The 25,377-nt window shown below is 44.8% G+C and overlaps 2 protein-coding genes across 11 annotated transcripts; one reads left to right on the forward strand and one right to left on the reverse strand.

Moving 5' to 3' along the window:
• Positions 1–2,707: 2,707 nt before the first annotated feature.
• LOC148687066 (E3 ubiquitin-protein ligase TRIM7-like) lies at positions 2,708–8,322 on the forward strand. Its single transcript, XM_088662481.1, has 7 exons — positions 2,708–2,728; positions 3,165–3,260; positions 3,709–3,939; positions 4,667–4,689; positions 5,828–5,946; positions 7,225–7,257; positions 7,665–8,322. Exons 1-7 carry the CDS (start codon positions 2,708–2,710, stop codon positions 8,180–8,182), a joined length of 1,041 nt encoding a protein of 346 aa, XP_088518607.1. The 3' UTR covers positions 8,183–8,322.
• Positions 8,323–12,446: 4,124 nt separating this feature from the next.
• LOC148687067 (uncharacterized) lies at positions 12,447–23,391 on the reverse strand. Of its 10 annotated transcripts, none has more exons than XM_088663483.1 (9): positions 23,208–23,391; positions 22,410–22,527; positions 21,192–21,269; positions 19,280–19,406; positions 18,586–18,693; positions 18,345–18,425; positions 16,389–16,490; positions 16,023–16,124; positions 12,447–15,030 (listed from the first exon to the last, which is right to left on the reverse strand). In XM_088663483.1, the coding sequence occupies exons 2-9, from the start codon at positions 22,485–22,487 to the stop codon at positions 12,917–12,919; spliced, it is 2,790 nt and encodes a 929-aa protein (XP_088519609.1). In that variant the 5' UTR covers positions 22,488–22,527; positions 23,208–23,391; the 3' UTR covers positions 12,447–12,916. The 10 variants fall into 10 exon arrangements, with proteins under 10 accessions (XP_088519609.1, XP_088519613.1, XP_088519608.1 ...); XM_088663487.1 differs by having other exon boundaries at positions 21,192–21,329; positions 23,208–23,340; XM_088663482.1 differs by having other exon boundaries at positions 23,158–23,329.
• Between the last annotated feature and the right edge of the window lie 1,986 nt (positions 23,392–25,377).

Consider the following 25,377-nt stretch of genomic DNA (forward strand, 5'->3'; position numbering starts at 1 on the left):
TAAGCGACTCGCCAAATGTTACCTATGTCACAGTCACCACAATGGGATGTACGGGCGCCATTTTGGGGGAGGCAATGCCGTTCAATATCGTTATTATTCCCATTCATTTCGTTTCACTTTTTAAAGAAAAAAATCTCAAAGAGGTTTTACAACACATTAAAACATTGATAAATCACCTCTTTTGCATACCTCCTTAAGGAAGCTTAAGAGTGGCTGGGAAAACCCAGCCAAATGTGTGGGGTAGAATTAATAAATTATTATTAATATAGCCAGAGGGGCCACCCAACATTCACAAGGTTCACAATTGGACCTGTGCCAGTCGCAAAACCTGCCTGTGGAATTTTTAACATTGCAAACGGGATAATCGCACACACCCCCAAAAAGAGGGAAAATGCCTAGAACATTCTCTCTTTTTTAAAGAGACAAAACAACACCTGGCAACCCCCTCTCAAAATATAGGAAGCAGCAATGGAGCAAAGGCACTTTCTCTCCCTAGGCCAGCCCTCTGCTTCCTTTTCCCTCAGGTGAAATCCCCAATGGATAATGAATCACGAGCGACAGTGGGCTTTCTTTGGGAAAACAGGTTGCAAACAAACTTTATTATAACAGGTGTAAACAAGGAGTTTCGGTTCTTCTTCCACCAAAATGTAATAAGCAGTGCTGTTGCTTTTTATTAAAATGACTGGCTGACCCGGCCACGCGTTGCTGTGGTTCTTTCCTGTGATCCCCACTGAGGCCTGGTCTGTAAAATGGAGCCAAGGCCTAGTCTTTAGGCTGTAAAGTAGAGGCGAGGCCTTGGCTTGGGCTAGTATTTAAATGTGACCCTGGCCTGACTCTGTGGGTAACAGGCCCCCTTCAGGATCTCGTGGCAGAGGCGGGGTTTGTGGGTGTGGCACGTTGTTGTGGCTATTCCTGTCACTGCCCCCACGTGTCCCGAGCCATGATCTATTCTGTTTGTCATCACCCCTCTCCGTGAACGGCGTATCTCATGATGTTTTGAAGGATGGTATTTATTTTTGTCTTGTGGTTATTTGGTGGGGGATTTGGGGGGGGTAGTGGTGCTAAATTGTAAATTAAAAACCCCTTGCCGTGCCCCCAAGTGTGTTGCTGTGGGTTATCCCCCCCCCGGGCCTAGTGGGGGCCTGGCAGCAGGGGCCTACATAAAACAAGGGCCTAGGGGTCTGATAATGGCCGCCTTGGTGGTTTCAGTTGCTTGGTTGATGATGTCATTTGGTTTGTGGGTGTGGCTTAGATTTCACAGGAAGGGAGGGGGTGGAGGAGGGTATAATGCCACTTGAGGGCGCTGTTTGACTTGGTGGAAAACCAGGTTTCTACCTGCCCAGATGCGAGATTTGAGGGTTTTTTGTTCCCAACAATGCTCGGGAAGTGGCCTGGATCGTTGTGTCAAAATTTCAAGCGGTTGTGTCAAAATTTCAAGCGGTTATGGAGAAAAGTGCGACCGACAATTTCAAGATTTTTACATTTTATATATATATATATATATATATATATATAACGGTTTCAAGTTATAGGCTGTATGCTGTTCAGGCTTACGGTTACAGTGGTACCTCGGGTTACAGGTGCTTCAGGTTACAGTCTCTGCTAACCCAGAAATAGTACCTCGGGTTAAGAACTTTGCTTCAGGATGAGAACAAATTGCGTGGTGGCGGCAGCAGGAGGCCCCATTAGCTAAAGTGGTACCGCAGGTTAAGAACAGTTTCAGGTTAAGAACGGACCTCCAGAACGAATTATGTTCTTAACCCGATGTACCACTATACTTTCTTTTACACATCTTCCATAGATCAGACCTCTCCACAAACACTTCAGGAATTGAGGATTTGAACTGGACTGTTTCCTTACAGACCCCCCCCCCAAAAAAAATCCTCCTTTGCCTCAGAATCCCTACTGCCCTTTCCTGTCAAGAGTATTCCCTATGAGGACCCTTTTCCCTGTGAACACCGTGTGGGACTGTGTTTTTTCTATCTTAACAGTGTTCTGAGATTCAGAACCTGAGAACATAGGTATACTGTCAGTTCTTAGCTCTACCCCCTGTCAGAATGAACTCTCATCTAATTTCCTGCCTTGGTTGTATTTCCATGTTAGCAATTCTATTTATATGCAGTGGTATATCAATATGGTTGCAAAATGGTTTGCAACCGTTTTGGATTACAACTGTTTTGGATTACAACCACGTCAAACCCTTTTTTGTGTGTCCCTTTTTTTTGGATTATAACTCTCTCTCTTTTTGGATTACAACCCTTTTTTTGGAGGCCCCATTGGTTAAAGCATCGGTTACAACCTCCACAATTCCATTCCCTAAAAAAACACAACCCTCAGGGACTAACACTTCTTAGCAATCCTAGACTGAAGGGTTGACGTAAACTCTTCTGCTCTCTCATACCTGCCAAGTCCCGGACTGCAGAATCCGGGACCGCACGGAAAATGACCGGCGCCGGATTCGAAAGTCGTGTCTACGCATGTCTGGAAGTGCATAGACGCAACTTCCAGTGTCGCTCCGCCTATCTATGGGCACCAAAAATGGCTGCCGCCAACAGCGGAAGTCGCGTCTACGCACTTCCAGGCATGCGTAGACGCGACTTTCGAAGCCGGCGCCAGCCATTTTCGGTGCCCATAGATGGGCAAATCAAGAGGAAAAAAAGGCCGCCTGCAGGAGAATATAAGGGAGAATAACGGGATATGAAGAGATATGGGGGACCGCCGGGAAACGGTATGAAAAAACGGAGGTTTCCCGGGGAAAACGGGGTACATGGCAGCTATGTGCACTCTGCATGTTAGGATATCAACAATGCCCATCCTGCCATATGGTATCTTTTATTTGCATTAGTGGGCAATTTGTTTGAATGATAATTAAAAAAGAAGGAAATAAACCTGTGAGAGAAAGAGAATGAGATTTTCTAGTGAAGGGGCTTCCTGGGCCTTTTCTCAGCATTTCTCCATAACACTCATCAGTTGCATCTCTGTTAGGCTCAATGCTCTGGATGGCAGAAGCAGGCTCTGCAACCTCAAAACCCAGGGAACAAAAGCATAATTCAACTGTCCTCTTGCTTTCCTTTTCTTCTCTCTGTCTAAATGGCGATTTTGATGACTATCTCCAAGAAACCTCTCACCAGGACCCAAATGGGAATTTTGGCTTTTCTTTTCAGGATCAGCTCTACAGGTGTCTGGAGACTCTGAAGGAGGAGAAGGCAAAAATTCGGGCGAATGAAGCAATCACAAGAAAAGAAAGTGAAGCCTTGCTTGTAAGTGTCACTCTTACTGGGAAGTAAGCAAATAAGAAAGAGAATTAATGCTTGGGAGAGAATTAGAATTACATACTGAAGCCATTGGGCAGGTCTAATCTTTTACATGCTGACACTGGCAGAGGAAGGGGGGGTGCCCCACTGGGACGCTCACCCCGCCCCATGTGCGGCTAGCCCCTCCCCCAGGTGCACAGCATGTACCACCCTCTGGGTGCCAGAGCAGCTAGCTCTGCCTCTGCATGCTGATATATTTGGGGAAGCCTGTTCTGACTGGAAGGAAAAATTTCATTTGCTTGAAAACTGATGCGTCATCTGTGAAAATACAAAAATACAAAAATTCAGAAGCACCCACCCGTTCCCTTGCACGAATCCTCACACCCTCTTTACACTGCAGAAGGAGTGGCAATGTTGCTAACAGCCTGTTTTTCTTCTCACATGTTTCTTGCAGAGAAAAATTACATCAGATAGGCAGAAGATGAAGGGTGAGTTTAAGCAACTACGTTTGTTTCTTGAAAAATGGGAAAAAGAGCTGCTGAAGCAGATGGAAGAGGTGGAGACTGAGATTGTGAGGAAAAGGGATGAGCAGCTGGCCAAGCTCTCCAGGGAACTCGACCCTCTTCCAAATATCATCCGGGAGCTGGAGGAAAAGCTTCAGCAGCCCCCCAGTGAACTCCTGCAGGTAGGACAGTGGCATAAGCAGACCAAGCTTTTCTCAAGGTCAAGGCCACTACCAGACTAGTCTCTGCCTCTGTCATTGTACAAAAATGACGTTGATTGGTTTTGTGGAGCTGGTAGCCGGTTCTCTTATGTTAGGTCAGGTATCCCCAAACTGCGGCCCTCCAGATGTTTTGGCCTACAACTCCCATGATCCCTAGCTAACAGGACCAGTTGTCGTGGAAGATGGGAATTGTAGTCCAAAACATCTGGAGGGCCAGAGTTTGGGGATGCCTGTGTTAGGGGCAGGAGCACCTAAGAGAACAAGCAGAGAATGCTCACCTTAATTTGTTACTTAACGATGATGGAATCAGATGTTTTCTGCTCTTGGCTGGTGGTGGGTCTGCTGCTGGCTCCCAATTGAGTGATGTTGCCTTCTGGGCTGCTTGTACGCTTTCCAGAAGCCGTTATTGCCAAGAGGGGACAGGACTGGGTGGATCCCTTGGCCTGATCCCTGCAATGAACAGGGTCCTATTTTGTGGGCCTTTTAAGGTGTGGGACAGTTTGTCATTTCAGGGCTTCTTTAAGAAGTTTTCTCTTCTGTGGTTATATTACCTGCTCAGGGCTTCATTTAAGAGGCTGTGCTCTGATTTTATGTCATTACCCTGGTTGGACTGAGGCATGGGGCGTGGGCTTCGATGTATGGCCATTTATGGATGCTGAGTTCTCTTCTTTTTCCCTTTCCCCTGCAGGATATTAGACGCACTTTGCAGAGGTATGTGGATCCCTCTTCTTTTCCTTTGCGCTTTGTGGTTCTGTCAAGGATGTCGACAGCAGGAAAGTTGGTCTTTAAGGTGCTAACTTAGTTGGTCTTTAAGGTGCTACTGAAGGAATTTTCTTATTTTGCTTCGACTCAGACCAACATGGCTACCTACCTGTAACGACAGCAGGAAATACACTGGTTGTTTCCAAGGGGAGAGTGAAGGTCTTTGTGACCTCCAACTTTTAACAAATCAATAGGGGCCCACTTTTTCTAAAGTTCCTGTTTTCACTTCAAAACTTCCTTCTCTCAGCTTCTGTTGTTGTTTAGTCGTTTAGTTGTGCCCGACTCCTTGTGACCCCATGGACCAGAGCACGCCATGCACTCCTGTCTTCCACTGCGTCCTACGGTTTGGTCAAACTCATGTTCGTAGCTTCAAGAACACTGTCCAACCATCTCGTCCTCTGTCATCCCCTTCTCCTAGTGCCCTCAATCTTTCCCAACATCAGGGTCTTTTCCAGGGAGTCTTCTCTTCTCATGAGTTGGCCAAAGTATTGGAGCCTCAGCTTCACAATCTGTCCTTCCAGTGAGCACTCAGGGCTGATTTCCTTCAGAATGGAGATAATGCCTTATCTGATAGCTTTTCCTGGTTGTTGTTGTTTAGTCGTGTCCGACTCTTCGTGACCCCATGGACCAGAGCACGCCAGGCACTCCTGTCTTCCACTGCCTCCCTGAGTTTGGTCAAACTCATGTTCGTAGCTTCAAGAACACTGTCCAGCCATCTCATCCTCTGTTGTCCCCTTCTCCTTGTGCCCTCCATCTTTCCCAACATCAGGGTCTTTTCCAGGGAGTCTTATCTTCTCTCTCAGTTTCTATCTTTTGTTTAATTCTGATTCTCTTTCCTTTCTGTTTCCACCTGGTAGTCTCAACTCTCTTCTGAAACAGGGATATATCTAAGAAAGCAACAAACCATTGTTCACACTTTTATTCCCTGCACTGCTTATTTTCAATATTCCTTTCCTCTTATTTTTCACCTTGAATCTGACCAACCAGTTTCTTGAGACCTCTCCCTTCTCCTCCTCTTGGTTCCTTTGGGAATTCTAGTTTGGAGGGAGAGCAAGCTGGCATTTTAAAACCTTTTATTTCTCCACAGGCATGAAGGGAGACAGACATTTGAGGCTCCAAACCTTTTCCCTCCTGAATTTCTGTGGAAAGTTTGGGACTTCCGTGATATGAATCCATTTCTGGAAGCTATCATAAAAAAGTTCAAAGGTAATGGCTGCAAGAATTTCATGCTGGATATTGAATGGAGGTTGAGGAAAAGCTCAATGTGTCTTTTGTAATGCTAGGAGAGCCAGAAAAAAAAATGAACTTGAGGGTCAGTGGGGAATTTACTTTAAATTTCACTGAGGGGGGGAAGGAGGTCCTGCCATCACAGCTCAAAACGTCATTCGCTAAGACTGCCTCTCTCAGCCTGGTGCTTTCCATTTGTTTTGGACTCCAACTCCCATCAGACCAGCTGATAATCGGAGTCCAACAGCATTGTGAAGACCACAACCTCCTCCTCTCTGGCCTACAAATGAAGGAAACATGTTTATTTCTTCAGCAATGGTGTCTCACCCACATGCAGATTTATGCAAGGACACTAGAAAAAACCCACACACTTCTTTGGCTGAAGCTTTGAATGACTTAAGGCCCACTAAAACAGGGTGTGTGTGTGCAAAAATACTGTGGTGAAAATAATGATCATTTTGGTAGTTTCTATTTTTTGTAAATAATTTTTATTCCTTTTCCAATAAAGGGGGGGAATTCATATTAATAACAAATCAAGCCAAATCTTACCACATTCTAAATAAATAATTATAATAATACAGCCAATTATCGAGTCTAAATTAATTAATTTCAATGGGACTTCCCACGTTTTGGATTTCAAGAGCTAAATGATCAATTTGGTGGTTTCAGTGACGCTATGTCCTAACTCAAGTTTAGCCAGGCCTTAGGCTCCAACACCTTAAGGCAGGCACCCCCAAACTGCGGCCCTCCAGATGTTGTGGCCTACAACTCCCATGATCCCTAGCTAACAGGACCAGTGGTTGGTCAGGGAGGATGGGAATTGTAGTCGAAAACATCTGGAGGGCCAAAGTTTGGGGATGCCTGCCTTAAGGCAATAACCTTAAGAGGCAGCTTGCTAAGATTTTCAGAAGCAGACAGTAGTTATCCTTGCGGATGCTGAGAGAGACAAGTGAAACAAGTGAAAAGACAATCAAGGTTCTGAAACTGAGGAATGGTTGAGGGAGTTAGGTATGTTTAGCCTGGAAAAAAGCAGACTGAGAGGACAATATGATATCTTCAAATATCTAAAAGGCATGTAAGATGGAGTAAGCTTGTCCTCTGCTGCTCTGGAGGGTAGGACTCGAACCAATGGCTTCAATTTATAAGAAAGGGCATTATGACTAAACAATGATATCGACTGACTCTTTTTCTGTGCTATAACATTCATTAACACCATGATGGTGTGATGCTTAATCTCTCTTGCGTTCCCTTTCACAGGCACTCTAACATCAGGACTCTCTCTGAAGAAAGGTAAGCTGAGGTGCCTCAATCAATCAATCAATCAATCAATCCCCCTCTCATCAAGGGGAGCTGTTGGGGCCCATGTGCCGATAGCTGGTGGGGCCACAGTGGACACAACCAGAGTCCAAAGTCACTCCTTTTTCTGAGATCCGAGCCTTTTTATTGCTCCCTTTCTTCATCCTTGGCCAGTTGGCTATTGGGAGAGAGAATGGTGGCTTCAAAGAGCTTTTGAAATTGGACAGAGGGCCAAAGCTGGGCTACCCCAGCAGTGATGCCCCTGGGAGGCCCACAGTCCAGGCAGGAAAGGAACCCCCTTCCTCACTGGTCCCTGGAGTGGATCTAAGCTCACCATGTCTATCCTCCCAGTTGATTCCTCTTTTCTTTTCTCTTCCTTTCTCTCCTCGCGTTGCCAATAGCAAGTGTAACTCTGGACCCAGACTCCACTCCTCCCCACCTGACCCTGTCCGAGGATCGTCGAAGCGCGAGGTGGGGAGAGGCACATCAAGAGCTGCCCAACGGTCCCGAGAGATTTGACAGACATGCCTTCGTGCTGGGGCATCAGGAGTTTACAGCAGGGAGGCACTGCTGGGAAGTCACCATGGGAACTGAGGACATCTGGGCTGTGGGGGTTGCCAGGAAGTCTGTGAGCAGAAAGGGCTTGGTCTGCTTTAGCCCTGAGGAAGGCATCTGGGGAATTGGTCAGCTGGAGAGCAAGCCCAGGTCTTCCCGCCGCTTCCTGCCGCTTCCTGCTGCGAAGCTGAAGAGGATCCGGGTGACTGTTAACTATGCCGGGCGCCAAATTCTGTTTTTTGAGGCTGATACAGGAGATTTACTCATCTCCTTTGCAAAGGCTGAATTCTCTGGGGAGCCCCTTCTGCCCATCTTCTGTGTGGGGCCAAAAACCTGCCTTGAGCTCCATCCGGTAACACACTAGCCTGGGCACCCCTCCCGAAAAAGAAGAGAAATGTGTGGAAAAGTAACTTCCAGATCATTTCTTGATTTTTTTAAATCAACGGATTGTGTGCGTTTCTTTGTATAGATGCCATTAAAGATATTAAGGATATGACAACAAGCACTAGAATGTGTCAGATTTTTCTTTTTCCGTTGTATATCTGCTTGGCTTGGCTTGCCTCATGATCTGGGTGCTTGAAGAGTTTGGATTTGATATCCTACTTTATCCCTACCCTAAGGAGTCTCAAAGCAGCTAACATTCTCTTTTCCCTTCCTCCCCCACAACAAACACTCTGTGAGGTGAGTGAGGCTGAGAGACTGCAGAGAAGTGTGAGTAGCCCAAGGTCATCCAGCAGCTGCATGTGGAGGAGCGGGGATGCGAACCCGGTTCACCAGATTACAAGTCCACCGCTCTTAGCCACTACACCACAGTGGCTAAATCAGGCATCCCCCACGACCTTTGGTCTAGGGGCACCTTTGGCAATCCAGGAAATCGTGGCAGGGAGCACAAATTACCAATTTCACAAAACAGAAACATGCAGTTTAGATATATAAGCGAATCGCCAAATGTAACCTATGTCACAATCACCACAATGGAATGTATGGGCCTATTTTGGGAAAGGCAATGCCATTTATTATTACAGTGAGTGGTACCTCTGGTTAAGAACTTAATTTGTTCCGGAGGTCCATTCTTAACCTGAAACTGTTCTTAACCTGAAGCACCACTTTAGCTAATGGGGCCTCCTGCTGCCGCCGCATCACTGGAGCACGATTTCTGTTCTCATCCTGAAGCAAAGTTCTTAACCTGAGATACTATTTTCATACCTTCTTAAGAAAGCTAGAGTGGCCAGAGAGGAATGGCAAATCAAGCTGTTATAATATGCCGAAATGGATAAACTGACTGGAAAGCTCAGGGACCAAGAAGACAATAATTTCAAGAAAGAATGGGGAAAGTTTATAATTGATTTAGGGGGGCACTGTAAGCAGATGAAAACACTAGCAGGATTTTAATAAGATTACCTGTATGTAGTCAAACATGTTGACAATAGGACCCATGGAGGGGAAGGTGGGAAGTCGTGGGATTCAGAGAAATCTCTCCATTTAGTAATGTGATAATCTTTTCCCCCCTTTAACTTGTAAAATCAAATAAAAACACTTTTTAAAAAGAAGAAAGCTAGCTAGAGAGGCCACCCAGAAGTCATGTGGTCGCAATTGGACCCACACCCATCGCAAAACGTGCCTGGGGGATTTCGAACACTGCAAACGAGATGATCGCACAAACCCTCAGCAAGAGGGGAAATGCCTAGAATGTTCTTATTTTTAAAGAGACCCCCCCCCAAAAAAGACCCTGGCCACCCCCTCTCAAAATACAGAAAGCCCCCCCCCTAAATCCCATTCATTAAAATAGATTAAAGTAGGGGTGGATGAAGAGCTTTGCCCCCTTGGCTACACCCATGCTTCTAGGACTCATTCATTTCCCAGGTCCTTTCAATTTCTAATTCTGCTTTATAGACCCGAAGTGTTTCCCTCTCCTTCAAAATCTCCAATCATCTGCTGATCTGTCCATCAAAACAGTTGCAACGAAAGTCCTTTACTTTCCATCTTATAACTTTGACCTCTCAATTATTAAAAGCACTAACAGGGATTTCTGAGGTAAATCAACCTCCCCCTTATCCCTCTAGCCTTTCTTTAAACCCTCTAGCACTTGTGGGTTTTCAAAAATAAAAGAGAGTCCTCTTCCAGCCTAAATGTGGCCAGGTACCTATATAGACTCAGGGCTATAAGTAAGACTGTTCCTATGTGTACTCAGATAAGGGTTTCACTTCACTAGAAACTCCCTCACTGTAAAGCTAGCCTCCTTCCTGAGGTAACTTTCTTATCATTCAGAACCTGTCTCCTCCTTTAGCCCCCCTCCTTTTCTTGGTGCACTCTCAGCCACAAACTAACCTTTCTCCTCTAAGAGGCAGTTTTGACAGTTTAAAAGAGTTCCCCACCACCTGGGTTCCTGGGTACCTTAGCTGGAAAATGAAATAGACGATTACTGGTATGACACTTTACAGATGGATATTTATTGGCTTGAATCTTAATGGTTGCTTTCTGGTATCATTGGTACAAACTTAATTTCACAGGTAACGTTCTTGGTAATCAAATAACAGAATACCTATCAACTACTTCATCTACTCTTAAGTCTACCTTCTCCACAACCACCCAAGCTCCCACACAAAAAACCCTCAACCGCCAACTGACATAAGGGTTCCCCTTTCCATTTAAACCCCATGCAGGCCACGCCTCCCATGGAATGTTGCTGCCAGTTAACCAGGAGTCTGGGTTAACCCTTCGATAGGTTGGTTGCGAAACAAAAACATAACATAACAGTTTCAAATTCACCACAACAGTCATATAGAGCAGGTCTGGGGAACCATCGACCCTTATTTATTAATTAGATTTATATACCACCCTTCAACAAAAGGGCAGTTCACTCCCTTCAGGGGCCAATGAACCAAACTCCCATAGCCAATGCTTGCTGGGAATTATGGGAATCGTAGTCCTATGCATTCATTAATTCATTCATTATCCCACCCTTTTCTCCAACAAAAACCCTGCGAGGTAGATTAGGCTGAGAGGCAGTGAGTGGCCTAAGGTCACCCCGTGAGCTTCAAGGCTCAGTGCAATTTTGAACCCTGGTCTCCTTCTCCGATACTCTAACTAGGACACCACACTGGCTCTCAGCATCAGGAGGGCTAAATATTCCTCTCACTAGCATCTAGATCAAGGGAAGTAATAGTACCACTGTATTCCGCTCTGGTCAGACCTCAACTGGAGTACTGTGTCCAGTTCTGGGCACCACAGTTTAAGAAAGATACTGACAAGCTGGAACGTGTCCAGAGGAGGGCAACCAAAATGGTCAAAGGCCTGGAAACGATGCCTTATGAGGAACGGCTTAGGGAGCTGGGTATGTTTAGCCTGGAGAAGAAAAGGTTAAGGGGTGATATGATGGCCATGTTCAAATATATAAAAGGATGTCATATAGAGGAGGGAGAAAGGTTGTTTTCTGCTGCTCCAGGGAAGCAGACACGGAGCAATGGATTCAAACTACAAGAAAGAAGATTCCACCTAAACATTAGGAAAATCTTCCTGACAGTAAGAGCTGTTCAGCAGTGGAATTTGCTTCCAAGAAGTGTGGTGGAGTCTCCTTCTTTGGAGGTCTTTAAGCAGAGGCTTGACAGGCATATGTCAAGAATGCTTTGATGGTGTTTCCTGCTCGGCAGGGTTGGACTGGATGACCCTTGGGGTCTCTTCCAACTCTATGATTCTATACTCCAAAAGTACCCAGGGTGCACAGGACAATTCTATACCTCTGCTGCTGCTTTCAGATACCAACCCTGCTGCAACATACAATGTTGCCAGGTTTTGCATAGCAGCGTTCAAAATTCATCTGATGATGATCTAAGCCACAAACTAGATTTACTTTAATACACAACAAGAGGATCTTCCTTATATGTACTTGTGACCCCCTTTGTGTTTATGAGAAGGACAGGATACGGATTTTCCTAATATGGATTTGTAACCTGTGACCCCCTTGCGTGCGCACATTTACAGAGGAGGGGGAAAGGAGCCCAAGAAGTGTATAAGAAGCTTTGCAAATTTGTGTTTCTTTGCTCTTGTCGTGAAGCTTGACCACCAAGAGTCTCTTAATTAATTAAGAATTAAACTCTTTCTCTGGATTCAACCCCCAGTGTCATTATTGGCTGTCTCTGTCCCTGCCTGGGCGCAACTTAAAGGACCCTTAGTAGCTGATAAGGCAACATTTTGGGGAAAGCCATGACTGTATGGTTCAGTTTTAAATGCAAGGCACAGACAGACAGAGCTTAGTTATGGATACCCAGTGGTGGGCTGGTGCCTGTTGGAACTGGTAGAGTGAAAAGCCGGAGGCTAACAGTAGGTGGAACCAGAGAGCCAATGACAAAAGCCGAGCCAAGTAATTCTAGCTTTTGCCCCCATCGTCTTCCCTGCTTTCTCCGAGGGCAACACTGAGACTAAGGAAGAGGCAGCTGGCAGTCTGTGCCAGGCAGGTGGGGGCTGGCTGAGGGGAAACTGGCTTTTGTGGGGCACTGCCCCATTCTGTGTTTGACTGTGCTATAGAGAGCAGGCTGAAAATATAACTTAGCCCCATACTTTCATCGTTCACAGATGACAGAACATTTGAACTACACCATGCAGCTTCTGCATCCATGGGTAAACAAAAGCCAAGTTTCTAAAATTCTTTAATACTTTAATACATTATATATGATGACACATCTGCAGCTAAACCAAGAGTTCTTTCACACAGCTACAAGAACAAACGTGCTCTGGAATTGATGGAAATGTTTGAAAAAGCAGATCTGGAAGTTGAAGCGGGTGGAAATTAGTTGTTAAGACTATGAGGCGGAGCTAGGAAATTCAAGCCCAGGAAAAGTTTGAAATATTGAAATGTATTCAGAACAGCACTGTGATTCCAATACTATAGATGATTGGGAGAGAGAAAAAACACGTTACTGCTTCTTTATTAAATATTGCATGTATTATTTCTGTCTCTGGTATGGGTTTCTGGGTCACGTCTCTGCCTTAACGTCTTCTGTATCTTGTGACACACACACCCCTCACCTTTCTGATGCTTAAATAAAGTCTGACGAGGTTGAGAAGCTCCTTTTGAGGCTTTTCAAACATATTTCGACCTTTATCTCATATGAATCTTTTCATGTCTCCTCAGGTATACTTGATTCTTGAAAGTTTTGCCACAGGTGGAACATGAGTGTGGCCTTTCGGCCGAGTGGCTTCTCTCATGTGAAGTAAGGCTTGACTTCTGCTTGAAGTTTTTCCCACAGGCCGAGCATGAATATGGCTTCTCTCCCGTGTGGCTTCTCTGGTGGATAATCAGGTGCTCCTTGCGACTGAAGCTCCTGCCGCAGGCTGAGCATACGAACGGTTTCTCTTCCGTGTGGATTTTTTGATGCTCGGTATAGCTTGTCCTGTGCTTGAACTTTTTCCCACAGTGTGAACAAGTATATGGTTTTTCCCCTGTATGTATTCTCCCGTGTATAACCACCTGTGACTTGTTACCGAAGTTCTTCCCACAAACCGAGCATGAATATGGTTTCTCCCCTGTATGAGTTCTCTCATGTCCGAGAAGATGTGCTTTACAATTAAAGCTTTTGCCACAGGCCAAGCACACATAGGGGGCCTCTCCTGTATGGATTCTTTCGTGACTGGTGAGATTTGACCTTCGCTTGAAGCTCTTGCCGCAGAAGGAGCATGTGAAAGGTCTTTCCTCTGTGTGGATTTTTGTGTGTGAAATAAGGCTACATTTTTGACTGAAGCCTTTCCCACAAACCAAACATTTATGTGGTGTCTCGCCCGAGTGGACTTGCTGATGTCTGATAAGGCTTACTTTATGAACAAAGCTTTTACTACAGACGGAACAAGCATGTATTTTTTCTGCTGTATGCATTTGTTGATGTACAATGTAGTATGATTTTTCACTGAAGCTTTTACCACAGAAAGAGCATGTATACGGTTTCTCTCCTGTGTGGATTCTTTCATGGATAGATAGGTAACTTTTCCACATGAAACTCTTCCCACAAACTGAGCACATGTATGGTTTCTCTCCAGTATGGATTATCTTGTGTCTAATAAGGTAATCCTTACGACTGAAGCTCTTCCCACAGACAGAGCATTTGAATGGTTTATCTCCTGTATGAGTTCTCTGGTGTTTAAGAAGATATGCTCTATCTGTGAAACTTTTGCCGCAAACTGAGCACGGGTATGGTTTTTCCCCTGTGTGGGTTCTTTCGTGGCAAACCAGATTTGATTTGTGGCTAAAGCTATTGCCACAGATTGAGCACATATATGGTTTCTCACCTGTATGGGTTCTTTCGTGTTTAATAAGGTGTCTTCTGTCAGCGAAACTTTTACCACAGATTGTGCACGAAAACGGTTTCTCTCCAGTGTGAGTTCTTTCATGACTAACAAGGTTTGATCTATGACTGAAGCTTTTACCACAGATCGAGCACATATTTGTTTTTATTCCCGTATGGCTGAGTTTGTGGCTGTTGAGGTTTGATATTCGTTTAAAACTTTTGCCGCAGAATGAACACAGGTAAGGCCTTTCTTCTGTGTGGATTCTTTCATGTGAAAGGAGGTTACATTTCTGACTAAAGCCCTTCCCACAGTCTGAGCATTTATACGGGGTCTCTCCTGTGTGGACTTGTTCATGCCTCCTAAGGCTGACTTTATGGATGAAGCTCTTATTACACACTGAACAAGTGTATGTTTTTTCTTGCGTGTGCATTCGCTCATGAACAGCGCGGTACGATCTTTTGCTGAAGCTTTTACCACAGATTGAGCATGCATACGGCCTCTCTCCTGTATGGATTCTTTCGTGGACAATCAGGTTACTTTTCCACTTGAAGCTTTTGCCACAGACTGAACAAGCATGAATTTTTTCTCCTTTGCGGCCTTTGCTCTGAGAAATCAGGCAGCAGCTCCCATTCATTCTCTTCTCACAACCTAATTGCTTATATTGTTTCTCTCCTTTTTGAAGAGTTCTCCCATACTTGTGAATTTTCTTTTGCATTTTGGTTTCACTTTTTTCACCGCCCCGACAAGGTAAAGCCCTTCCTGACCTCTCTCCCAGGTCATTTCTCTGATGCCTCTCTTCTCTGCCTCGGTTCTTGGCGATATCTTGGTACTGCAAAATGCTCCCTTCGGTAATTCCTAAGGATATCTTGTTTGCTCCCACCAGGTGAGCGCTTCCTGGAAGATCCTCTTCTCCTTTTCCCTCACACCTGCTGCCTATTAAGAGAAAGATAGCAGTACTAGTAATCATCACCATCATTATCAACATCAATGCTTTTTCTGGGGGGGGGTTGCAGGGGTATGCACACCTCTAAACATTTTATGAATCCTGGTACTTTTGTCCTGGGTCTCTCTCCCATGCAATTTCAGGCTGCGTCTGCGCACAACCAGCCTCTGCTCATTTCATTTCTCTGTCAGTTCCAGGAGACCAGGAGGCAGGGGAGCTGGTTGCAGCAGGAGGGGGAGAATCCCTGCTTGAAAATATGAAGAGCTGCTGCCAGCCAGTGTAGTGAATACTGATCAAGATAGACCAATGGTCGTCCGAAACTGGAGTGACTTATGGAACTCGCTGAATCATCTGGGAGACCCTGAATCCGGGGGAAGGGGGACTGATTTAGTTTTAAGTGATTAAATGTTATTATGTTAGAAAAATTAATATTCGAAATTATGGAAAGTTTTTGGTAATAAATTTTAGGCTAAGGGGAGAAATAAAAGATAGAGGATGCAAAAATAATTTCTGGTTTGGATTAACTGATTAATTATTGATGGAGGATAGTGGACGTTTTTCAGAATAGAATAGTTGAGAGATAATGATAAAATGTGTTAGAATGATTTAAGATGCAAAATGAAAATTGCTTAATTGAGATTTTAAAATGGACCCAGTGTGGGGGGAATTGAGGACGTCAACAATGTTAAGTAAAAAAATGTAAGAACTGTTAAGTTTTTCTTTTTCATGCTTTATTTTTGTTTTATGTTTCTTGTGATTTTATTTTTGTGAATATTGGAAAATGAATAAAAATTATTTGGAAAAAAAAGATAGACTAATGGTCTGTGGTGCTATAAGGCAACTTCCTATGTTGCTTAAAGAGAAGAGGGTCTCCTTTTTTTATTACAATTGGTGTCAACATCATTGGCCTGGAAAATTACAACCAAACTAAGTTCAAAACATATTGACTGTGGATCATGAGCTACTTGAACCCATCTCTTACCTGGGTGGACACCCAAAACAGATGTGCTTCCCACAGGTGTTTGGAGCACAGGGACGCAGGATTCCTCTTTCGGTTCCACCTTTATTATCACACCAGGAAACCCTGAGTTAGAGGAAAGAGGAAAATGTGAGGTGTGACCATCTAGCTTTTTTAAAAAAATAAAAAGACACCAACTTTTCTTTTCTCATATCATTTATAAAGTCGTGGCTTTTCCCAAGGAATCCTGGGAACTGTAGTTGGTTAAGGGTGCTGAGAGTTGTTAGGAAGCCCCTGTTCCCCTCACAGAGCTGCAATTCCCAGAATTCCCTGGGAAGAGGGATTGACTGTTAAACCACTCCAGGAATTGTAGACGAATGGCTCCCTCACCCGATTGGCCGCCAGCAGCACTGGGCCGTTCCTCAGTTCTCTGATCATCCAAGACCCCTGGTTCCTCTTCTTGCTCTTGCTTTATTAGAACGCCAGGAAGTCCTGAGTCAGGAAAAAAAGAGGTGAGACAAACAGGTGATGACATCATGTAGAACAGAGGAAGTAGGTAAAGAGTTTTCCTCCCTCTCTTTTAACACAAGAACTCGTGGCAATGCATCCTGTGAACCTGAACGTTGGAAGGGTGTAGAAGAAGTAAAAATGCAGGCAGTGAGGTTAAAGGAAAACGAGGTGCAAAAACAACAAGCCGTGATCATTGCATTCCAAATTAAAAATATGTAAATATTTCTATATGGGACAAGAAGCTACAGGTAGAACTGGATATGGAATAACAGATTGGTTCAAAATTGGGAAAGGAGTACGACAAGCCTGTATATTGTCTCCCTGCTTATTTAACTTATATGCAGAATTCATCATGCGAAAGGCTGGACTAGATGAATCCCAAACAGGAATTAAGATTGCTGGAAGAAATATCAACAACCTCAGATATGCAGATGACACAACCTTGATGGCAGAAAGTGAGGAGGAATTAAATAACCTTTTAATGAGGGTGAAAGAGGAGAGTGCAAAATATGGTCTGAAGCTCAACATCAAAAAAAAAAAAACAAGATCATGGCCACTGGTCCCATCACCTCCTGGCAAATAGAAGGGGAAGAAATGGAGGCAGTGAGAGATTTTACTTTCTTGGGTTCCATGATCACTGCAGATGGTGACAGCAGTCACGAAATTAGAAGACGCCTGCTTCTTGGGAGAAAAGCAATGACAAACCTAGACAGCATCTTAAAAAGCAGAGACATCACCTTGCCGACAAAGGTCCGTATAGTTAAAGCTATGGTTTTCCCAGTAGTGATGTATGGAAGTGAGAGCTGGACCATAAAGAAGGCTGATCGCCGAAGAATTGATGCTTTTGAATTATGGTGCTGGAGGAGATTCTTGAGAGTCCCATGGACTGCAAGAAGATCAAACCTATCCATTCCGAAGGAAATCAGCCCCGTGCTCACTGGAAGGACAGATCATGAAGCTGAGGCTCCAATACTTTGGCCACCTCATGAGAAGAGAAGAATCCTTGGAAAAGACCCTGGTGTTGGGAAAGATTGAGGGCACTAGGAGAAGGGGACGACAGAGGACGAGATGGTTGGACAGTGTTCTCGAAGCTACCAACATGAGTTTGACCAAACTGCGGGAGGCAGTGGAAGACAGGAGTGCCTGGCGTGCTCTGATCCATGGGGTCATGAAGAGTCGGACACAACTAAATGACTAAACAACAACAACAACAACAACAACAACTATAGATTCCCCCTATAATCACAGACACCATCCAATGGAGCACTATTAATTGTCCCCCATGTTTCGGAAGCCTGAGTGGCTTCAGCTAGAATTTGGACATTTAGCATCGCTGGCCCCATACTGTGGAAAACTTTTCCCGCAGAGATGCAGCAGGCACACTCAGTCTTTTTATGCCAACAGGCCTATTCAGTGGTTTAAACCTTTTCAAGGTGAGCCGATCATCTTTATGACTATTTTGTCCTGTTCTTATTGAATTTTGTATGTTATTCAAATTGTATATTTTGTTGTACACTGATTTTTTTCCATGGAAGGGCAACCTGTGGATACTTTTTCCAAAATAAAATTAAATAAAAATGTTTAAGAAATGGCTACAAAGTAGTGTGACAACACAAACGTCCTGTTACTGGAATAATGTTGATAGCAACAACAACAACAACAAACAAACAAACAAACAACATTGCACAGGCTTCAGAAAAGTTAGTCTCAACAGAAACAATATTGCAAAAAAACAAAGAGAGTTGGCAAAATGTGCAGAATGAGGCAAAATTACTTACAGCTGTTCATTTAACATGGAAAAAATCCAGACAGGTAAGGAAATGTAGATATTGGTACCTGCAAGGGTGTTGGATTCCTGCTGATGCAGATTCCATAGACCCCCTCCTTCCTCCAGCTTTATTATCACATCAGGAAACCCTGATCAAGAGAAAAGTGTAAGAAAATTGGGATTCAGAGGTAAAGGTCATGCAAAGGTTGGCTTTCTGACCCAGTAAGAGAAGAACTAGATTTGGTACAAATCTCTGGAGTTTTCGCAGGAATATATACTTTTTATGAGTTCTGTTTTTCATTCCCTCACCTGAGCTTTGTTCTGAGGGAGCCTCCATCTCCTCCAAACCCAGCCGTTCTGCAGACCATGGCTCTTGCTCAAGCCAGGAGATCAAACCAGGCTTGACAAGTGGAAAGCCTGCCCAGAGTTTTAAAAAAGATGTTATTGAGTAGAATTTCAGGCTTTAAGTATAGATTCATGTTGCACTATTGATTCTTCAACATCAACTTCATTGGACTGGTCATATTGTGCGGATGCCTAATTATCGTCTTCCAAAGCAACTACTCTGTTCCAACTTAAAAATGGAAAGCGTAATGCCGGTGGTCAACAAAAGTGGTTTAAAGACTCTCTCAAGGCAAATCTAAAAAAATGTAATATAAACACCAAAAACTGGGAAACACTGGCCTGCGAGCGCTCCAGTTGGAGAACAGCCTTTACCAAAGGTGTCATGGGCTTTGAAGATGAACTCAGGATGCAAGGGAGAAACATGCTAAAAGGAAGGCACTCTTGGCAAACCCTCTCCATAATCAACTCCCGCCCGGAAACCCATGTCCCCACTGTGGAAGGACGTGTGGATCCAGAATTGGCCTCCACAGTCACGTACGGACTTATTGTTAAAACTGTATTTATGGAAGACAATCTTACTCGGCTACGAGTGATCGCCAAAGAAGAAGATTAATGGATGCAATCTAAGTTCAGATATCCCTAACAAAGGGGTCCTTACCTAAGGAAGCGACATGACTGTAATTCTCTTGCATGACTTCCCTGTACATAGCTCTTTGATTCAGATCCAGCAGAGCCCACTGCCCTTGCGTGAAATACAAGGCCACGTCTTCAAAAGTCACCAGCTCCTGGGGAAACATAAGCAAACCGTGTCCAAGCGCCTCAGATGCTTCACACACATCATGTCTGCAATGTTTACACCATCCCTTTGAAGGTAAGCAGACTGTCTCACCAGAGTACTGCATGCTCTGGTTATCTCCCGCTTGGACTACCGCAATGCGCTCTACGTGGGGTTACCTTTGAAGGTGACCCGAAAACTGCAATTAATCCAGAATGCGGCAGCCAGACTGGTGACTGGGAATGGCCACTGGGACCACATAACACCGGTCCTGAGAGATCTACATTGGTTCCCAGTACGTTTCCGAGCACAATTCAAAGTGTTGGAGCTGACCTTTAAAGCCCTAAACAGCCTCGGTCCTGTATACCTGAAGGAGCGTCTCCACCCCCATCGTTCTGCCCGGACACTGAGATCCAGCGCCGAGGGCGTTCTGGCGGTTCACTCACTGCAAGAAGCAAAGCTACAGGGAACCAGGCAGAGGGCCTTCTCGGTAGTGGCGCCCGCCCTGTGGAACGCCCTCCCATCAGAGGTCAGAGAGATAAACAACTATCTGACATTTAGAAAATACCTAAAGACAGCCCTGCTTAGGGAAGTTTTTAGTCGTGTGATATTTTAATGTATTTTGAATTGTGCTCAGAAACCTGGTTGGCCACTGTGTGAAACTGGATGTTGGAACGGATAGGTCTTCTTTTTGAGCTGCCAGTCAGAGTAGCCAATACTGGACTTAAAGACCAGTCAAGGTGTTTTGGCACCTGAGGCTGAAGATTGAGGAAGGGCTGCAGTTCAGTGGAAGTGCCTTGTATGCAGAAGGTGTCAGGTTCAATCCCTGGTTATCTCAAGGTAGGGCTGGGAACGTCCCCTGGCTAAAACCCTGGAGAGCCTCTGCCAGTCAGTGTAGACATAATGGCTAGATAAACCAATGGTCTGACTCGATATAATGCAACTTCCAATTGTTCCTAAACTCCCTTGAACAAGTCTCCCTTCCCCTGGAAGAGAAAATAATAAATCAGATAATTAACCACTTGCTGCTCTTTCATGACAGCTTCCGACAACGATGGAGGACGACTTTTGAGATGAAGGTAGCGCAAGAAAGAGTGAAAGGCATCTATTTCTTCCTTCTATCGGTGGTGCCATTAGTGGGTCAAGCGGGCTGCACTCTGACAGCTGGGAAACTTATTTAAAATTTAAGGACAATGGCACAGGTGTGGGGAAATTTGGCCTGCCTCCCCAGATCTTGCTGAATTTCATCTCCTATCTTCCTTGGCCTTGACTCCCTAGTCAAGTACTTCCCTCATATTCTTTAAGGGTGGAGGGAAATTCAAGGTACTAGAAAACGTTGGCAGTCTAAGAAATTCCAGCAGCTCAAAGAACTGTGCATAGTATCTATTGGAAGATATTCTGATGCTCTAGAGCAGGCATCCCCAAACTGCGGCCCTCCAGATGTTCTGGCCTACAACTCCCTTGATCCCTAGCTAACAGGACCAGTAGTCAGGGAAGATAGGAATTGTAGTCCAAAACATCTGGAGGGCCGAAGTTTGGGGATGCCTGCTCTAGAGAGTGATGAAATTCAGCATGTTTATCTGTGGATATTTGTCACAGAATCATAGATCTGTAGAGTTAGATAGGACCTTCGAGGGTCATCTAGTCTTCAATGTAGGAATCCCAAAACGTGGTTCCCCATCCAGTTTGAAACCAGACCAGACCCTGCTTAGCTTTGCACATGCGCTAGCAGTTTTATTGCTGCACATTCACAGTTCTGCCTCAAGGCAGCAGAATGTCTTCTTGGGTAACATACCTGAGGCCACCCTGTTGCAGCCATTTCCATTTTCCAAGGATCTGTACATCTAGCAAGGATCTTGAATGTTGTGCTGCACTGAAAACGGGAAAAGTGTATGGGGCAAAAGTACTCAGGGCTTCAAGTCAGGATTATGTCCTTTGCAAAGAAGGGAGAGAGAGAGAGAGAGAGAGAGAGAGAGAGAGAGAGAGAGAGAGAGAGAGAGAGAGAGGCGTTTGCAATCAGAGAGCAACAATGAGAAAGCAAGACGAAGGGTTGCGGGTAATATTATATGGTTTGTCCTCCTATGGGACAACAAAATCTTGCGAGGAGAAAGCAAGAGAAACTATGCAAGCCACTTTAGAAGTTCTATTCCAAGACAGCTACCATTTTAAAATATAATAAGAATTTATGTATTTATATGCCGCCCATCTGACTGGGTTGCCCAGCCACTCTGGGCAGCTCGCAACACAAAATAGTAAAAGCACAATACAACATCACACACTAAACTTTCCCTGAACAGGGCTCCCTTCAGATGTCAAAATTGCCTAGCAGTTCAGAATCCAACCGCTTAAACGATGCAGCCGGCTGAGTAAGAATGTGAGGTTTAATTTGGCGCTGGACTTTCTGGGATCTGAGGCTCACCATCTTTTTTAAAAAATCAATATCAGCTCTGAGGCCTAGGAAATATTTATTAAAAAGTTTTATGTCCTGCTTTCCCATCAAACAGCTCTTGCTTTAATATAATATTTAATATAAATTAAGACAAGCAGCAATGCACCTTTGGTAAAATCACGGGCACAGCTTTATAAAGTTATTCCAGGAGGTGTGCCTCAAGTTTATAACCTGTGAACCATAGAAACTCTCTGATTTTAATGATTTATTGCTTTGTGTTCGTCACAGATTTATTGGGATCAGAGTTTTTTATTTGATCTTAATAAATTTTCCCCCTTTAAGCATCAAAGCAACTGGAGCTCTTTAGAAGGGTTCCTTTCTGTACTTCAAGTCATTAATCTTCAACTACTGGGTTGAGTTGCAGCTTCATTCAAAAGTGGGTTACAGCAGCAGCATGCAAATACTGTATGTATGTCAGGAAATGAACAAATGTTTCCCCAGATACATATTTGAGTTACAGCTGTTAGAAATTCAATCAGGCCATCTTGGTGAGCATAGTTATTATTCACCAAGATATTTTTATATTCTTCTCTTTTCTTCTTCATTTACTGTTATTCTACTAACCTGGCGGCGTCCCCAGGGCCTGAGTGAGACCCTAAACAGACTTTGATCCCGTTTCTCATCCTCTTCTGCTCTTACCATTTATATTTTGCAAACTGCCAACGCTGGGAGAAGAATCCCTCTATTGTGAGAACGGAAGAGACGGAGAGGAATTGTTGTTTTTCAAGGGAGCTGAGAGCAGAACGCAAAAAACAAACAAAAAAACGAAAAGGGGAGCCTCAAGCCCTTTCCTTCAAAGCTAGCTCAGATTACACCTATGTCATCTGTGCCAAAATCCTTATTGTCTGGCCCTTTAGGGGGGTATGACAGACAAAGGTAAGAGAAGGTCTGTCCCTGGTGTGTAAAGACGTCCCAATTCTTCCCATATTTTTCACCTCTGATAACATGGTAGTCTGCAGAATTTAGGGGGAGGGGAGAGAGAGAGAGAAGCATTTTCCAAGAAAGAGGGAGAAACATCTCAGGTTCTACAAATGCTAGATCCTGCAGGCTTTTGTATAAATAAATCCCTGCAAAGCCTGTTTACCTAGAAGCGGCCAGTGGGACAAAACAAATACGCGTCACCTAAGAAATAAACCCCCCTCCAACCACTTCTGAGCCCCAGATGTTTGTCTCCAGCCAGTCTCAGCCACCGTCGTCCCCCTTTCTTTCTTTCTTTATTTATTTCTTTCTTTCTTCCTTCCCCTTCCCCTTCCTCTTCTCAACCAGCCCGCTTGCTTCCCTGCCCAGGGCTCACTCCACTTTCTCCCCCTACCCTTCCTCTCGTTCCTGGATCTTTCTTCTCCAGCTCGATCCTGCACCAACCATTCTCATTTGCCTCCCCGGCTCCCCCGCGAGTGGCGTTTTTGATTTGGGGTTCGTTTTCTTCGCCAACAGACCCGGGTCGACGTTGCACCCACCGCACAGCTGCTATTCTCTTACGGTGGGGTTTGTGTGTGTTGGAAGCCCCCTGTGGAGGCTTGTTTCCCCACTTCCGCGCCATGTGACTGAAGTCGGGACCAGACTCCTGGCAAAACGAGGCACCGTACTCAGTCTTGCTGCCTGCCTGAGCTCATGGAAGAAGGGAGGGGAGAGGATGGATGAGGAGGGGTGGAGGAGGGGTCTGCAATCTTCCTCCCTCTCCTTCCCTCTGCGTTTCTTGCTTTCCAGAATGAAGCAATCTCATCCCCTGAAGTACCGGTATCTGAAGAAGTGTGCATGCACACGAAAGCTCATACCAATGACATACTTAGTTTGTTTCGACTACGTCAGACCAGCACGGCTACCTACCTGTAACTCATCCCCTGAGATTGAGCACACTTGGATATTCCACCTTAGAAGGAAGTTGGCCAATAATAATAATAATAATAATATTTGCTGATATGCTGCCCATCTGGCTGGGTTGCCCCAGCAACTCTAGGTGGCTTCCGATTTGTTTGGTTAGTGGGATTGTCATACCCCATAGTTGCCTTTGACTGGACTTAACCATCCAGAGCTCATTCACCTTTTTATCTTAGTAAGGTAAAGGGACTCCTGACCGTTAGGTCCAGTCATGGATGACTCTGGGGTTGCGGCGCTCATCTTGCTTTACTGGCCAAGGGAGCCAGCGTACAGCTTCCAGGTCATGTGGCCAGCATGACTAAGCCGCTTTTGGTGAACCAGAGCAGTGCACGGAAGAAGAAGAAGAAGAAGAAGAAGAAGAAGAAGAAGAAGAAGAAGAAGAAGAAGAAGAAGAAGAAGAAGAAGAGTTTGGATTTGATATCCTGCTTTATCACTACCCTAAGGAGTCTCAAAGCGGCTAACATTCTCCTTTCCCTTCCTCCCCCACAACAAACACTCTGTGAGGTGAGTAGGGCTGAGAGACTTCAGAGAAGTGTGACTACCCCAAGGTCACCCAGCAGCTGCATGTGGAGGAGCGGAGACGCAAACCCGGTTCCCCAGATTACGAGTCTACCGCTCTTAACCACTACACTACACTGGCTCCCGTTTACCTTCCCGCCAGAGCGGTACCTATTTATCTACTTGCACTTTGACATGCTTTCGAACTGCTAGGTGGGCAGGAGCTGGGACCAAACAACGGGAGCTCACCCTGTCGGGGATTCGAACTGCTGATCTTCTGATCAGCAAGCCCTAGGATCTGTGGTTTAACCCACAGCGCCACCTGGGTCCCTTAGTAGCTGAACCAAAAATACCATCTAGTTCTGTGTTTTCATTATCATAGATGAAGGGGAGAGAGAATCCTAGACCCTCCAAGTGCCCCTATTTTCCAGGGACGTCCCAGATTTAGAGAAGCTGCCTGGTTTCTGATTTGATCCTGGAATGTTCCACTTTTCCTTAGGACGTCCCTATTTTCATTGGAGAAATGTTGGAGGGTATGGAGTTATCTTACCCCCAAGCCGTCCTGTTTAGGGAAGGCTTTTAAAAATGTTTTATTATGTTTTTATATATATTGGAAGCCACACAAAATGGCTGGGGCAACCCAGTCAAATGTGTATGGTATAAAAAGTAGAATTATCATTATGGAATGGGACGTCCCTATTTTCATCAGAGAAATGTTGGAGGGTATGCGATCCACAAATAATCAGGTCAAGAGGAACGGTTAAGGGAGTTGGGACTGCTTAGCCTGGATAAGAGGAGACTGAGAGGAGATAGGACCTAAAGATTAAACGGGCTGTCACGTGGAAGATGGACCCAGCTTATTTTCTCCTGCATACCAAATGGATTCGAGGTGCAAGAAAGGAGATTCCAACTAAACGCCAGGAAGAACTTTCTGACAGTAAGTGCTGTTCAACAGTGGAACTGTCTCCCTCAGAAGGTGGTGGGCTCTCCTTCCTTGGAGGTTTTTAAGCAGAGGTTGGATGACCCTCTGTCATAGATTGTTCAGCCAAGATTCTTGCATTGCAGGGGGTTGGACTAGATGACCCTTGAGGTCCCTTCCAACTCTACAATTCTGTGAATCTATGCAGGTTCCACAGTGGCTAGATCACAAAATACA

This window comes from Zootoca vivipara, chromosome 2 (genome assembly GCF_965207765.1).
Source record: "Zootoca vivipara chromosome 2, rZooViv2.hap1.1, whole genome shotgun sequence".
Lineage (NCBI taxonomy): Eukaryota > Metazoa > Chordata > Lepidosauria > Squamata > Lacertidae > Zootoca > Zootoca vivipara.